Source organism: Dreissena polymorpha, chromosome 10 (genome assembly GCF_020536995.1).
Source record: "Dreissena polymorpha isolate Duluth1 chromosome 10, UMN_Dpol_1.0, whole genome shotgun sequence".
Taxonomy (NCBI): domain Eukaryota; kingdom Metazoa; phylum Mollusca; class Bivalvia; order Myida; family Dreissenidae; genus Dreissena; species Dreissena polymorpha.
In genome coordinates this window covers 34,752,733-34,769,651 of record NC_068364.1, presented here as the reverse complement: position 1 = coordinate 34,769,651, position 16,919 = coordinate 34,752,733, and the positions used below count along the sequence as shown (strand labels likewise).

General features: G+C 34.0%; 1 protein-coding gene across 8 annotated transcripts; it reads left to right on the top strand.

The window, feature by feature from the left end:
• The first annotated feature begins 3,214 nt into the window (after window positions 1–3,214).
• LOC127847201 (uncharacterized) lies at window positions 3,215–11,388 on the top strand. 8 transcript variants are annotated; one of them, XM_052378941.1, is made up of 9 exons: window positions 3,215–3,371; window positions 4,401–4,533; window positions 4,836–4,910; window positions 5,659–5,879; window positions 6,023–6,999; window positions 7,274–7,441; window positions 8,432–8,650; window positions 9,901–9,996; window positions 10,205–11,388. In XM_052378941.1, exons 3-9 carry the CDS (start codon window positions 4,842–4,844, stop codon window positions 10,324–10,326), a joined length of 1,872 nt encoding a protein of 623 aa, XP_052234901.1. In that variant the 5' UTR covers window positions 3,215–3,371; window positions 4,401–4,533; window positions 4,836–4,841; the 3' UTR covers window positions 10,327–11,388. The 8 variants fall into 8 exon arrangements, with proteins under 8 accessions (XP_052234901.1, XP_052234907.1, XP_052234905.1 ...); XM_052378945.1 differs by having other exon boundaries at window positions 3,226–3,371; window positions 4,462–4,533; XM_052378943.1 differs by lacking the exon at window positions 3,215–3,371 and adding an exon at window positions 3,894–4,078 and having other exon boundaries at window positions 4,468–4,533.
• The last annotated feature ends 5,531 nt before the right edge of the window (window positions 11,389–16,919 follow it).

Genomic DNA, 16,919 nt, shown 5'->3' with positions numbered 1-16,919 from the left:
CTTTTGAATAACATTTCGCCGTATAAGATTGGCTTCTGAAATTACAACTGCCCGACAGGGAAGTACGCTAAACTTCCGAACATCAACTACTGATTATTCGCATGGCATTTTTTAATATTCTTTTTGGCTAAGGTTCAAACGAACAGATACGTTTGTTGGACAAAATCGTCAGTAATGTTCAATACACGATTTAATGCGACGGTTTCATGTGGTGATAGTATTCACGTGAGAATTCGCTATTAAACATCTAGTCATATGATGTTGTTTCTGATGTTGTCGCTTACTACCTAACACGTCAGCCGTATCCAGCGACATTTTTTCTTCGTGCAAATGATGAATTCGGAAAATTTTCTTTTGCTATAGTTGTTATCCTTGATTCGATCGGTTTGGAGACGATTTGCAATGCAGAATTATATTCAAACAATGTCCAGCTTATTTTTTAGCGAGAAAGTATACACGTGAAAGATATGACGCCATTCACCAGCTACGACAATCTGGACTTGTTGACAGTATAAGAGTGTGCATTCTCCGAGGAAACACGATTGGTTAAACAATTTATGTTATGACTAAGATTTATATTTAAGAAATAGAAGACATCACTAAGGACAAGGGTATTTAAGTTACAACACAAGCAGCCGAAATGTGTATATCAACTGAAGCTGACTAACTTTAGTAAGGTGAAAACGCAAGTTATTAGAAAAAAAAACCTGTAATGCATAGTAAATTTATAAAGCATGCAAGCATATTTTCGATAACTGTTAAAATTTGACATTAACATTGATGAGCATTCATGGCCAGGCGAATGACAAAATTTGCGCGTATGTTCGGCTCATATTAATTAAAATCACCGCTGATGTACAAAGTATGATTTGCAGTAAAAGTAATATTTAAAAAACAAATACGTGCATGTTATGTGCGACATTCAAAAGAAATGGTGATGTTATGGGTTAAGTATGAATGAAATGTTTACTTCAACAATCTCAGAGAAGTGCCAACGTTTTCGTAGCAATAACTAGTAAGCGTCTATTGAATATACATATGTACATACATTGCAATAAATGAACACGCGTGTCATACAAATCATCATTTCGCGATTGTCAAAAACTAATTCAACAAATGCCAGCTGAAAAAAACGTTGAGCAATTAAAGTTTAAGACAAACGTATATAGCAAGAATCAACCTAATCATGATATGGTCTAAAGTCTGATTCCTACTACATTCTGTGTATGTGTCTGCTGTTTTCTGATCTTGTGGTAAGAAGCTCAAAATACTAGTATACAAGTACCAATACACATTAACCGGCAATGTTTCATCATCAATTCGTCGTGAATATTCCTTCAGGATAAGTTCATATATTCGTGAGTCACATACTAGAAAAAAGGGTAAACAAAATCTTTGTCAACAAGTTGTATAGTATATGAGAACGGTAAATATGCGTCGTATGCATCTGCAATCAGAACATTCATGTGAGGAATCACAATTTTAGAATTAAAAGATATGTCAAAAGGCATCAGTGTGTCTGGGTCAGCATTGACAGAGCACAAAGATGTGACCATCGAAATATTGTCGGCAGGACGGGTAATTAACGCACAATCAGCCAAAAGCTTTCTTTCATCCATGTATGCAACATTATGTAGAGGACATATACTATACAGAGGCAATCCTCACCATAACATAACACGCACTGTTTATTTCGATAAACTACAATTGTAATGCCGGAAACAAGTCCTCCATTGCCGATTTAGAATTACATTTGTCGATCAAATAAACAAGTCGCTGGTCCGCCTGGTCGTGGGAGATTGGTCGATAGCCTAAAATGTTCTTTAAGTTTATTGAGACCTTTTGAATTTGTTAACACGATTCTGAACACAAAACATGAAGTAGAAAATATAGCTTAATTATTTCTAGTTTTCTGTTTTAAATGTATGATTTATATAATAAATGTATTTACTTAATTAATTAAACATTCCTGTCAAAGGCTCATCTAATAGACATGTCATTTTCATGTGTATAATTGTGTTGGTAGGTTTTCTGAGGTAAAAAAGTCAAAATGATTTAAGGTTTCGTAAAATATTGCTCGATTGAGTCTTGGCACAGTCTGCAGAACAAATTGCTACATTTTAGAAAATATCAAAGTTACCTAAGTCCATTAAAGTTAAATAAACGAATTGACAATATGATTTATTTGAATAAATACCTGAAGTCCATACTTACTGTTTTGCCTATGCATGTTCTAATGGAAGTTTAGTATTTGAAGTTTAATCCGTAAAATGTGTTCATCCAATCTCTTTCTTGTGAATAATAATAGCAAATAACAATACATGTATTATGATGAAGTTCAATATATCACATATCTTTACGCCGTGATAAATACATTTGTAGGTTGCAATATCCCAATATCACAAATTTATAAATATATTTTGCTTTGTTGAGCAGAAATATTAATAACTGTTGTAAATGCAAATTAAGTAAGTATGAATCAATCAAACAATTTTTTTATATTATTATCATTATTTTGATTCTTCATCAGAAACATGTCTCCTACCAAAAAAACTAACAATAAACACCTCTATGATGGGTCTAGTGAGAAATACCACTTATCTTCCAGACTAACAAAAACATTTATTGAATTGACACACAGCCGTGAAACACAAAGTATGCTCAACCTATTCAGATTGAAATATATTATTTAAATAAAGTACATAAATTATATGCAGTTGCTATTGGCTAACTCTATTTTGAAGATAGCATTACAATAAAAACTTGATACAACGGATGATCTGATTTATTTAAATAATAATGTACAAACTGAATTAAGCATTAGCATAGTATCGGTAATATTCATTTAAAGCTGGTATTGATATTTCTTTTTCTACTAACACTCACTAATACTGTCTTCCACTGTTTGGCAAAAAACTATTTCAGCAAATTAAACAAAATACGAAAAATTAGAAACTATCCGAATTTCCAACTGGATTGTCATGTCCAGAATACACTTGATAATATATTAAGTTACGTATATTCGCTTTAATAAAGTGTTGTCACATTTTGATGTCAAAATGCCTAACTGCAAATGAAACATCGCATCTGTTCGAGACATCATATATACGTACAAGCCGGGCGCCAAGCTAGATGTTCTTGGAACCAGACAATAACCTTTGCGAACATTGAGCACACTATGTGTCAGTCCCATTAGTTGTTTCGCTTTGACCAGTTTTGTCAATTCAAATCGAAAGTCGGTAGTTGTCGTTTGTTATATGCAAGTCATACTTGTTCTTTCGTGTCAATTTAGCGGACGGGCTGTTTTCGTTATAGCGGAAAATATATATGAATCTTATTCCTAATAACCGGTCGACAGAACTTCCCCTTTGGTCAGAACACTTTTATAAACTTTAATTGTTATGCTTGAGTAAAACATTTAAGACGTATGTTAAGACACAAATGTGTGAAGGAATCCAAAGCAGTTTTATCTTTTATAGGATCGTTGGAGGGATGTAAACTTTCCTTGTGGAAACTCGTATTTCTTTTACGAAGCAGCAATTTTTGTAGGATATATTGATACATAGTTACTGTATTTCTTGAAAAAAAGTCCATCGTATATGCTTATGAATATTTGAATAAAATATTGGATAAAGACATATTAATGTATGCATAAATCTATTATTTACTTTGTCCAGAGGTAAATATTTAAATATATTCTACATAAATTGAAAATACATATTGTTATAACTCCACACAATATTCTTTTGCTCAATTAACTTATGGAAAGAAAAGATCAATAGATGACGTTATCTCATATTTACCAATTTAAACCGTTATCTGTTTATCTGACCATAATACAATGTGCACGTTTCAAGAGGTACTTAAGATTTATGAAATTTAAGTAGCGATCGCTGAAGAGATACCGCTAATACAATATCAACTATAAGTAAACCTGACGATTAGGTGTAATTCGAAAAGAACAATAAAATGACCTAGAGTTTTTCGCGTTACGCGTTTGGCAAATTTGTAATTAACCGAGTTTAACTTGGATTTGTTTTTTTGTGATTTGGATTTCTTATTATCGTAAGCTAAAGTGGTAGGTCGTTTCCAATATTTTATGGCTTACAATTTCAGTAAACAGGGTCGCTATAGCTTATGTATCTTCAATAACTGAGCTTAAATGTATTGCTAGCAAGCAAACATAATTTAATAATCTGCCAATTGAATGTGCATTAGTTTATGTATGAAATAAATACATGTAAAATCTGTATGTACTTATGTGTTTGATTATAATTTGTAAGTGTATAATATTGAATAGACAATAATTTTAAGGAAAAACTAATTTTTAAGTCTAGATAAAGCTGTAGTAAACTGTATACACATGTTTTTGCTTAGTCATCTTATAAATCTGTTAAAAGGTTCCGTTTCGCTGCACAATATGGTCACCACAGCTAAGCATAGAGAACAGCACGGTTTTAGTTTCAGACTCTCCAAATGACACGGTCCTATCTGTGCACGCGGAGAAACAATGCAAGCCTCTTATTCGACCTTGTATGTGCTCAAGCCTATTTCGCTACACTATTCCTCTCATTATATCTTAAAGGGGGATACACGGCTGAAATGGTTCTTTATTGTTATAATTAAAAAATAGTATATATTATATTTAAAAAATAGTATATAAGATATTTAAGTATATAAGATATTTAAATTGTGTTCTCATTTTATTGCGAAACCAAACTACATAATTTAGATCTTCCACATTATACTTCAGTACGCAAACATCGACTTGTACATATACTTTTATGGGAAAATTATACAATACAGCGTGGAAATATGTATTCATATATTTTCAGTAGATAATGTCTATCCTCCATTCATACGACGAGAAGAAACTCTCATTTCATCAGAACGACCAACATGTGCGAAATGTATGTGACTACAACATGAATATTATAACTGATCAATTCAAGTAATATTATGCGCATTTTTCAATGTTGAATTGAGCTGAAAAGAATTAACGGATCAAAAGAGTTAGTTAAAATGTGGTAACTGACCAATTATCTGCAACTCATCTTGCTACCAGTTGTTTATAAAATCATATATATTATATTCGATATTTTTCATGACTGTACAGTCCTCTAAGCCGAGCGGAACTGTCTTTTTATTATGATCGAAGCTGTAAAAACGGAAGTACTGTTGATATTCAAATGCATTATTATTCTCTTTCCGGAATATTGTTATAGTATGCTGATGCTGCATTTGCAAATATATGTGTATATGAAGTGAAAACTCCAAAAATAAACAGCGGTTGTGATAGACACCTATAAACATAGAATATACTGTTAGATGCGCATAATATCACTTTCAGCTTGACGTATTTAAATTTGATTTTCATTTTTTTATTAAAAATATACAAAACCAAAGTTGCGTTTTTTTATTTATTTATTTTACTCTTGTTAAATGATAATTGACACCTTTAAAATAACCATTGGTGTGCGCTTGTTAATCGTCAACAATAATGGTTATATAAATGTTTAATGGATTGTTTGTTTATATTTAGCTATATGGCTACATGATATGACATCTGCGTATATAAGTCCACTTTTACATACATTCATTCGTTTACAAATAGTTTTTTCATAAGTTTGTTAATAAATTTCGTTTTACTATTTGTAGATCGGGATTGAAGATATGCAAACACTAAGAGGTATTGTACAATATTTTGAAAAATCAGTTGACAGGAGTCATGTGTACAGAGACATTTACATTGCGAGGTCCATCCTAGTTTGGATGTCGCACATGGTGGGATCCATGCTAATTGACCAATTGCCAGACGAAGTAAGGAATCTTGTCGATTCGGATAGTTATGCACCAGGAACCTTTCACACACTTTGCGAGTAAGTACAAGTTAAAGGAATGTAACAAAAAGTGAAACTGAATTTCAACATTATATTTAATTTCAAACATCTAAATCATTGTTACTCCGACCTTAAGTTTTAATGAAAGTGTAAGTATTTGTTTCATTTCCGCTGTTTTCCAGAGCTGCGGGAATAAAGAGTGTTGTTATTGTCGGCAAAGCAAAAGACATAACGTTTGAGCCAGGATGGCAGTTCGATAAAATTCCACAGGCTTCTTGGAACAGCTTCCGTTGTAACAATACCTGGCATTTGGTATTTACAGAGCTAGCAATAGCATTGGTCAGCGGCTATAGGAGAGGCGGAGAGATTGTTATTGAAAGCGATGGAAAGAGAACCTTTCAAGCTTTATCATCCAGTGCTGGGCATGAGAGATCTATGTTTTCTGAGTTCTGGTTTTGCATACATCCCAAAATACTTGCCATACACGCATTCCCAGATGATATCTATTCCCTCTATCTTCCAAAAGGTCAGTCTGTAGGCGAAGAAGAATTCGCCTCCTGTGCGTTAATGTTTCCTGCATTCTTTCAATCCAGAATGTCCCTACTTTCGGAGAACGCCTGCGTCTTGATGTCACATAAAGGTCGATGTGTGATACATATTGCTTGTCCTTCAGTAAAAGGTTTGAAGTTCAAGTACAAATTGAAATTTCTGAAAGACACTGGAGAAATTGGTTCTTTGAACTTAAGAGCTCTTTCCAGGATGGTCGTTTTTTCACCTGGAATTGACGACGTTACTTTCACTATAAGCCTTCCAATGCTTGGTCATTACTTGTTTAGCACATCGGCTCTCTCAGATGACCACAATCGAAATCCAGAGTGCTTCAAGTTTAAGATCATTTGTAACGAAATTGACGCGCACTGTCGAAACATTCCCCAGTCAGTGACGGAAATGGGTGTGGGTTTCACATACGTTGCAAAGGAGTTCGGATTAAAACAACCGACGAACGCGTCTGCCATATTGAAGGTTTATTATGATTCAGATCAGGAATCGGCCTCTGATGAAGTCATTGAGTCAGAGGCTGTGCGATTCAGAGTTGCGGAAGACAGAATCAACGAAGTGGAATTTACATCCGACTTTTTAGATGACGTTGAAAATATTGGTGAGCATTTTTTCTTAAAGAAAAGTCATTGAGCCCACTTCTTTCGGTTTTCTTTAGCCTTTGAATCAGAATGTATTCTTTGTACTGTATGCAATTGACAATATAACGAAGACAATGACGATTTCGTATATTTTACATACTATTATAAGCATATCTTTCAATCGAATAGTTTGAAATAAATTGTTTGGGAATTAAAAAACGGCAATTTAAAAGGTATTTCCAGTACCATGTACTATAAATTCCCACTAATAGCAAACCGCTTGCTATGATTCAGGTTTCTCGGAAGTAAACCTTAACAAAGACAAAGGGGAGCTTGAAGTGAAAGCAGGTCTGAAGAAAGCTGGAGAGAGAGTCCTCGTTGTAAAGGGCAGAGAAATAGCGAGCGACCAGAACTTCAAGCCGGTTCTCAACTATATTGTCAGCTCATACGAGAAAACAGATGGTAGTAATACCTTCGCTTTGAAATATTGTTTTCTATGTTTTACGCTTTAAATTTGTCTAGACTGCTTAATTAACATTGATCTCATTAAAGGGACTTGTTCACAGTTTGGCAAAACACAACACATTAAAGAAATCGAAGATTAAAAACAAATGTAAACATTATATAAACACCAGTAAACAAAGAAATATTTTTAAATATTATGTTTGTTCGTTGATAACCATAATTCGAAATTGAAAAATTATAAAGCGTTTGTTACTCTTTGCATCGACAATTAAGCAAAAACGTATATTATCTGCATAATGTTTTAACATGACATGGATTTAAAAGACTATTTTTTATGAAGTGGAGGCGACTTACTTTTACCTCATTTCGAATACCAGGGCAAAACTAGTTGCATCCGTTTTTATGTCCCTCAGTCTATACTGGGGGACGTATTGTTTTTGCCCTGTCTGTTTGTTGGTTTGTTGGATTGCGTCAAACTTTAACATTGGCCATAACTTTTGCAATATTGAAGATAGCAATCTGATATGTTGAATGCATGTGTATCTCATGGAGCTGCACATTTGAGTGGTGACAGGTCAAGGTCATCCTTCAAGGTCAAAGGTCAAATATATGGGGGAACATAGTGTTTCACAAACACATCTTGCTTTCCTTGTATTATAATTATTTGGGACTATTGCAAATATTACAGGTGTGTTAATAAATACTTTAAATGACATTTTTCAAAAATACGAAAATCAGTGAACAAGTCCCTTTAATTGACCTTCATTGTCGAAAGAAATCCACATGGTATTTAGATTTATTTTCGCGTGTATCGGATACACAAGCAGTGTTAACTTGTTCCTTTTTTGGAAAAGAACATGGGTGTAGTTATTTTTAAATAGCTATCGCTAATTCAACAGATGAACATTATATATACATAATGTTTTATTGTATTGATTGTACATATCAATGCTGTGGTGAATTCCCTACTGTTTCTTTATTATTTAGATTCTTATGAGAAAAACGTTAAGAAAAACAAAAGAATAGAGGCAAATAAGCGGAAGAGGGACGCCAAAGAATCGTTCAAAGCTCAGTTGGAAGACCTCGTATTAACGACCAAAGAGGAAATAAAAAAACTTTATCAGGAATTGATTGATTCAGAAGCGGTAGCTAGTGACATGGATCCTGATAAGCAGCTGATGTTCAAGGAATCATCTAATGTACAAAGTAGGTTTCGGTTTTAGTATTTAAGTATGGCTGTGTAATACTACTCGTATTAATGTTTATTGTCATATTTAATATATTAAAAAAACGTGCAAAGCATACATTTTGAAGGAACGATTCAGAAGAACACAATGTTTTCTTATTGACAATTCATACTAGCATATAATAAAAATTGGCTTTTATAAAGAAGTACAATTAATTATGAACTTATATACATGTGCATATAATAAATACATAGTTATTTAAATGTTTAATGTAGCAAAACGTTTATTACAGTTATAACTTCTTTTGAATGCAAATATTTTTCAAAATCACTCACTTTTTTCATGGTATGTTACTTCACATGTCGACCTTTCCTTTAAAGCCAAGTTAATCCATTGTGTTGGGTACTAATACATATTACCAAATGGATATTTGTTAGTGTGTTTTTTTTAAATTGTATTTTACATGAAAATGTATCATTTTAAATATAACAAGATGTGTTTGTGAAACACTGTCCCCCATATATTTGACCTTGAAGGATGACCTTATCCTTCACCTTTCACCACTCAAAATGTGCAGCTACATAATATACACATGCATGCCAAATATCAAGTTGCTATCTTGTTGCCAATGTTAAAATTTGACGCATACAAACCAACAAAATAACAAACAGACAGGGCAAAAACAATATGTCCCCCTTTATAAACATCCTTTTTCATATGTTAACATAAGCTTGTCAAGAATCCGATTGTTTGGAATCCCTTCTAACTGAAGACGTCGTATCACAACAAATATTCGAGGTGTATCCTTCCGCTCTCGGTGTGAAAGTTTCCACACTGTTTATCCGGTTGTTCGAATAATATTATTTTAGTTTAGTTTAAAATATTGATAGTTACACTGGAAAAAACTCTCAGTGTATAACATTGTCTTCACGCAAAGGTTATTTGCCATATTTCCCAAAATACATCATACATCAAATATGTTCATTTGAAAATTTTCACTCTTGTTCTGTTACTATTATATGAATTGTATATCAAAAACAAAAAATATCCATCAGAGCAATGAAGGTGTAGAAAAACACTGTTAATAACCATTCTAAAACGTCACTTTAAAACAATTATACTTTGACAAACAATTCTTATGCCGAATATGTTAAGCTTGTAATTTAATCAACACTCAAAGAACCAATCGTCGAAGAACACTGGACTCCGTTGGCGGAGATAAAATTTATTGAACGCAATTATCGTTAATTTGTTTAGTTAATATTTCAGACATACGGCAGGAACTGGTTGTTATGGAAGAGGATGGGTCAAGATATGATGACATGTTCTTAGAATCGCCTGTTAACGATCTATTAGACACGTATGGTAAGCAATCAAATGTAAAAGAAAACACAAAACTCTACTGGAATACTGATATAATTATCAAGTAATCAAATGAGAAATATCAAGATTGTTACCTGTTGTTCTTGTTTGTTCCTATAAACATAATGATGTTACCCTTATATTTATATTGGCGTAGCAATATTCAGACCATATATTCATGTTGTATTCATATTGATTCTTACGTTTACAGCAAATGAAAGGATAACCCAATCGACAAAAAGCTCTTCTCAGTTTACAAAGGAACAGTGGATGGTGTTTATTCTTTGTATCTGGGTTGCATACGGATTTTTCATGTATTTAGACAATCGATAGTTTAACTTGACCGTCAAGATCAAACTCCCGGATAGTTTTCCTCCACCCCTAATGACACAGAGTGCATTTCTTTCAGATTCGGAATGAGGATAGAGGCGAATGAATTTTAAGAACGTTTTGAATATGTATATAATGAAAAATAACATTATAATTATTCATTACTATTGGTCAAAGGAAATATACTGATTTGAAATGGAGAAGAAAACACAAATTAATATTAAATTTAAAGTAACGCAACTAACGCCTCATTTTCGCTTGTGTTTTTAATGTCCCATGATTTTAATTCTGGTCATGGGACGCCATTATGGCCAAGTAGAACAATATGAAGACAGAAATTCCTCTAAAACAGTTAAATAAGAGACAGAACAAGTATTCATGTTTGTAAATTTCATTACAAAACTATATATAATGTATATTAAGAAAGATTAGTGGTGTCAATAGTCTTTTTATGATGCTTTAATTTTCAGCAAAACGTATGGGCAAACGTTATACATTATATATTTTGCTCTGTTGTTAAAAACCAACAAGAAGTCATCCTTCTTAATAGTATGTACATGCTATTCAAAATAAGTATTGTTGAATGTTGATGAACAGTTCGCTGTATGTATTGTTTAAGTTATTCACAGCTATCGTATACATCGTGTATGGCGTTCTTTTCCATTGCAAAATATTATTCTTAATAAGTTTCTTCCTAGAACGTGTTTATAAATGACTTATTTTAACATGTCTTGCATGTATTTTGATATTATGACATAGTTCATGTAATTTATGTAATTTTGTTCAAACGATTTATACAGTGTAAAAATCGGCATTCATGTTTAAACCAAAAACAATGTCACTTGTTGTTGCGGCAGAAGAATTATTGTATATCTCTTGTTTTTAACTTCAAGACAACGTTCTTTAAAATTAATTATTTATTTCATTATTAAGATGTTTGCTACATCCGTACACTTTTTCTATCCTTAACTGCCTCATATGCGTTAAAACATTTTAGGTGAAGATTACGTCATATTTTAATTGTTTTGCGCTCAATTTAGAAAAATATATTACATTTTATTTTTACATGTTGTTTCATTACTTATAACTGTGTCTTTTATAACTTTGTTCGGCATTGGTTTTCATCATTCGTTCATAAGTGGTGCACATAGTTTTAATCATTTGTAAGTTGTTAGCTTATTAAAACTTGTGTTTATGCAAAAATAGCCTCGTTGTTCGAAACTACTATCATTATTCGCTCGAAGTAAGTAGTGATGTTTACAGTGGAAGAAGAGCTTGTCGCTTGTTTTAGTAGTGTTATTTATCAAACTATAAATTTTAATAAAATATTCGGGAAATTAACTCTGAACGAGTCAAGCCGGTTAAGCCGATAATAAAATGCGTTGTTTAACAATAAAAAATATAACATTTGTTACAAAATCGTGTAATTTCATGTATTATATTGAATTTGAAGAATACACGCTTTCCGAGATACCAATTAATTTACTAAATATGAATCATCTTCGTATTATCAACGTTGCTTTTGCATTCAAGAAGTTTGTATTCATCTTGTGAATACCACTTTACAACGAGACAGTGTTGATTATCGTAATTATCTCAATTCTTAAAGGTGCAACTAATTATGACGGTGATTATGGTGCTGTTGTTATTTTGCTATTGTTTAAAATAATGAAGACGACAGCGACGACGGCGATGATGACGATTATGATGATGACGACGATGATGATGATGAGTATGATAATAATAATAATAATCAATATCATCATCATAATGATGATGATGAGTATGATGATGATGATGATGATGATGATGATGATGATGATGATGATGATGATGATGATGATGATGATGATGATGATGATGATGATGATGATGATGATGATGACGATGATGTGAATATGATAAAAGCTTAACACTTATTGATCGTGCTAACATGTGGGTGCTTTAGAAGTTATGCATAACATCGGAAGACACAGAAAGTATGGTTGATATGAGAAACCCTAAAAATGAAGTTTTATTTATAAATTAGTACTGCATTCCTTACAATAATATTTCAATTGTTATAAGATTGAGTAGCAAATTGATTTTTGCGGAAGACCTCAAGCACCACTAATTTAAAAAGGACTTAACGTGTACTGATTCACGCAAGCATGTAATAATCTTTAAAAACACAAAATACGGACGACTTCGTGGAAAACGTATTACGTATCCATTATATTTAAGTGTGACACTGTCATATAAATATCAGGATACACTTCAGTTAGTTAGATATTTGATAATCAAAATAAACGTAACGTTAATCACCTTTTTGGATTATTATATCATTTAAAATAAAATACGTATAATAAAAATACAGGTAACATAATCGTTGAAAGAAGTGATTATTTTTCTTACCTTATTAGGTTATCGTAACTGAGTTCTATGCTACCATACACTAGATGTTTATTTGTGTCAATTTTCAGAAATAACTACATATTATAAGCCTTATTGTTTTGTAGAGATTATACATTTATCCTAAAGTGCCCATGGGAATTCATCAATAGAGTGATTGACGCCATACAAACCGCTTTCCCCGCCTTTGACTACGGAAACGGATTTCACTCTGTAAAATTCAAATCCAGAAACTTGTATATAATTATAGAAAATATCCTAGCATTACTGTAAGAATGTGATATATATACTTTAAAACTAAACATAAAACGCAACGTTTTCAATACGGAAGTCTAATTCAGAGTGCAAATGACGTCACAGCGCTTACCAAGAGTAACACCGCAAATTCACCTTTGTTACCAACGTCCAACAGCGCTGTCTGCATGACTACTTTTTTGTGAGTTTAACCCTACTCGCGACTTTAATTTTCTGATCAGAAATCGAACTGTTTATTATATAGTTTTGTTTTAAGGCGCATATCTATTATATATTGCATCTCTAAAACATCCATATGATAGATAATATGGTTGCTGAACAGCTCGCAAACAACACTTGGTGTTCTATTTAATAATTTTATTTAAAGAGCAATAATTCAATTTTGAAGACTGTGTGCAATATTATGACGCGAATACATGCAGTGCCGTCAGCGCTTTCATTATGTTTAGTTTTGGAATGTAGTTTCTCCTTTATTGTATACTTTAGTGGCCAAAGACAAGATGATTGAATCTAGGTACCATGACGTTTACCCTGATAATATTCGTTGGGTTATTATTTCGTAAATAGTATTATTCGCTAGTATTAATAAACGTGTTTTTTAATGGAGCATAAATTGTACGGATATTTCATAAAATCTTCGTTTCTTGCTTTGAGCATTTAGTAATTGGTTCATGCATCTGTACCTTTAAATGTGTGAATTGGAGGGAATAACTTCGTGAAAAGTACCAGTACATGTTAGAATTTGTGTTGCACTTGAGTATGACATACACGATTACTAGGCAAATTCCTAAGACGAAAAACGCGTCATTGCTAAAAGACGTTATTTGTAAAAGCAGGCGGCATGTCTTTAATAAATGTAGTAGCAAATTATGATTGATGTAGCATAGTATTTTGTATTCTTATTAGTTTAGATTATTTTCACAATAATTGTCGTAATACTTGGTTCTTAATCAAAACAATATAGCATTAAGAATTTTATATGTATTAACATATGATGGATGTGTAAATAATGTGTTTTTATCCCATTCTTCACATCCGGTGCTCGGCGTGAGATATGTGACAATATAATCAATGATGAAGAATAAATACGCAATTCAAAGAATTAAAACACAACATAAAAAGTCCTCTACCATCCAAGCCAGAATGTTTCGGTACCAATAATAGCCCCGTCACACCGGACTGCGTCCTTACGGCGACCTAAGACTGTTTTTCTGGAAATTTCTGATTGTCGTAGTAAGGACGCCAATGACTTTTTCGGTAAAAATGCTGTTTTTTGCCTTCTCGTCACACCAGCGTCCTGGTTTATGGCGTTCTGCGCGTCCTCACGGCGTCCTTTATACGTCCCTAAAGGCGCACTGGGGTCGCAGTAGGAACGCCATAGTCGTAGTAGGGTCGCAATAGACGCAGTAAGGACGCATGAAGTCGCAGTACGGACGTCATAGTCGTTCTGAGGACGTAATAGACGTACACAGGACGTACTTAAGTCGTAATAAGGTCGCCGTACGGTCGCCTTGCAATCAATTATCATTTTCTGTGGGTTTGAGCGGCGACCACACGACGTCCATGGCGACCTTACAGCGACCCTACCACGTCCCTACTACGACTTTTGCGTCCTTAACAGAACGCCGTAAAAACGCCGGACTTCGGCGATAACTTTGAACACGTTCAAAGTTGTCGCCGTGGGCTCGCGTCCTGAGCAATTTTCGGCGTCTTCACTGCGTTCTCTTGCGTCCTTACTGCGTTCCTCCGGCGTCTATGGCTTCCTCACTGCGACCTGGGTCGTCATAAGGACGCAGTAAGGACGCCAATCCGGTGTGACGGGGGTATAAGTGAATAGACAAAGAAAACCGATGACTCGTTCAAACTTTCGCGGGACTGTATCGTTCTTGCCTAAACCTTCTATGGCGCTGCCATATATTTCTTGCGTTTTTATGATAAGTAAAACTCACTTTAACCCTCAAATGTCAATCTGAAAGTGAGAAATATAAACGCGTCACTTTCATTAGGGGAATTTACAGATCGCGGCACACATTTAAACATGATACCGTCCTATTGTTCTTTTATAATTTATACTGCGTTTAAATGTTGTGTGTTTAACGAAAAGCAATGAGCGGACTATCCTACATGTGTATGATATTGGAAATATTGTCTCTAAAGCATGCATCAGGTGCGTATAACCTGTCATAAACAGCCATTACATTTTTTTAAAGTTGCATTACATGAGCCTATATTTGAAAGTAATTGCATCGGTGATCGAATATAAAGCAAAACATGTATTTAATATTATGTCACTTTGCGATACGCGTCTAGTTTATCAATTGCTAGGCACATTTATGTAATTTAACGAATATATAACAGGCCACGATTTCTAAAAAAACCTCTGAAGTCGGTTTTAAAAATAATTTGCTTTAGTCGCTTATTACTCTTTTATATTTGTTGGTAGTGTATAAAATCGTATGTTTGTATTTCACAAAATGGTTACACTTATATCTTGCAATTTTTAAAAACTACAATTTTTATCGAATGTATTGCAAGTAAAAAAGCAATCTTAAAATAATCCTGATTAAATTGACTTCTAAATATTCGTGGGTAAACGGAATTTATGTTCACGGTCGTGGACATAATAAAGAATATAATCAAAGACGAGTGGTAACACTGAAATCGAAATATTTATTATATTGATTGCATCTCTGTACACTCAATTAATGACAACGACAGGAAAACCTCTTGTTTTCTTTACATATTAAGTTCCTTTAAGAATTACTATATGATTGTGACATATATTACCGAATTCCTACTTTTTTTTTCAGCCAGCTCGGGTGAGTTGTGTTACGCAGAGAGCAACCCGAGCACGGTGACAGTGTGCTCGGCAGGCACGTGCTGCTCGGGCTCTTGCTGCGAGGGGTTATTCTGTTGGTTAGTCTCATATAGTTTTATACTTCTGCTCTTGCTGCGAGGGGATATTTTGTTGGTTAGTCTCATATAGTGTAATACGTCTGCTCTTGCTGTGAGGCGATATTGTGTTGGTTAGTCTCATATAGTGTCCTACTGCTGCTCTTGCTGCGAGGGGGATATTCTGCTGCTTAGTCTCATATAGTGTCGTTCTTCTGCTCTTGCTGCGAGGGGATATTATGTTGGTTAGTCTCATATAGTGTCATACTTCTGCTCTTGCTGCGAGGGGATATTCTGTTGCTTAGTTTCATATAGTGTCGTTCTTCTGCTCTTGCAACGAGGGGATATTATGTTGATTAGACTCACATAGTGTCCTACCTCTTCTCTTACTGCGAGGGGACATTCTGTTGGTTAGTCTCATATAGTGTCATACCTTTTCTCTTGCTGCGACGGGATATTCTGTTGGTTAGTCCCATATTGTTTCATACTTCTGCTCTTGCTGCGACGGGATATTATGTTGGTTAGTCTCATTTAGTGTCATACCTCTTCTCTTGCTGCGAGGGGATATTCTGTTGGTTATTCTCATATTGTGTCATACTTCTGCTCTTGCTGAAAGGGGAAAGTTTGTTGGTAAGTATCATATTGTGTCATTCTTCTGCTCTTAATGCGAGGGGATATTCTGTTGGTTATTCTCATAGTGTGTCCTACTTCTGCTCTTGCTGCGCGGGGATATTCTGTTGGTTAGTCTCATATAGTGTCATACCTCTTTTCTTGCTTCGATGGGATATTCTGTTGGTTAGTCTCATATAGTGTCATACCTCTTCTCTTGCTGCGAGGGGATATTCTGTTGGTTAGTCTCATATTGTTTCATACTTCTGCTCTTGCTGCGAGGGGATATTCTGTTGGTAAGTCTCATTTAGTGTCATACATCTTCTCTGATACGAGGGGATATACTGTTGGATAGTTACATATTGTTTCATACTTCTGCTCTTGCTTCGAGGGGATATTCTGTTGCTTAGTCTCATATAGTGTCGTTCTTCTTCTCTTGCAACGAGGGG

What these genes read in the sequence shown, in the direction of transcription:
- LOC127847201 (XM_052378941.1), top strand. Translation starts at nt 4,842, where the DNA reads ATGTCTATCCTCCATTCATACGACGAGAAGAAACTCTCATTTCATCAG. An exon ending in ACGACCAACATGTGCGAAAT is followed by an intron (nt 4,911 to 5,658) that starts GTATGTGACTAC and finishes TACTATTTGTAG; the next exon opens with ATCGGGATTGAAGATATGCA. An exon ending in CGATCTATTAGACACGTATG is followed by an intron (nt 9,997 to 10,204) that starts GTAAGCAATCAA and finishes TTACGTTTACAG; the next exon opens with CAAATGAAAGGATAACCCAA.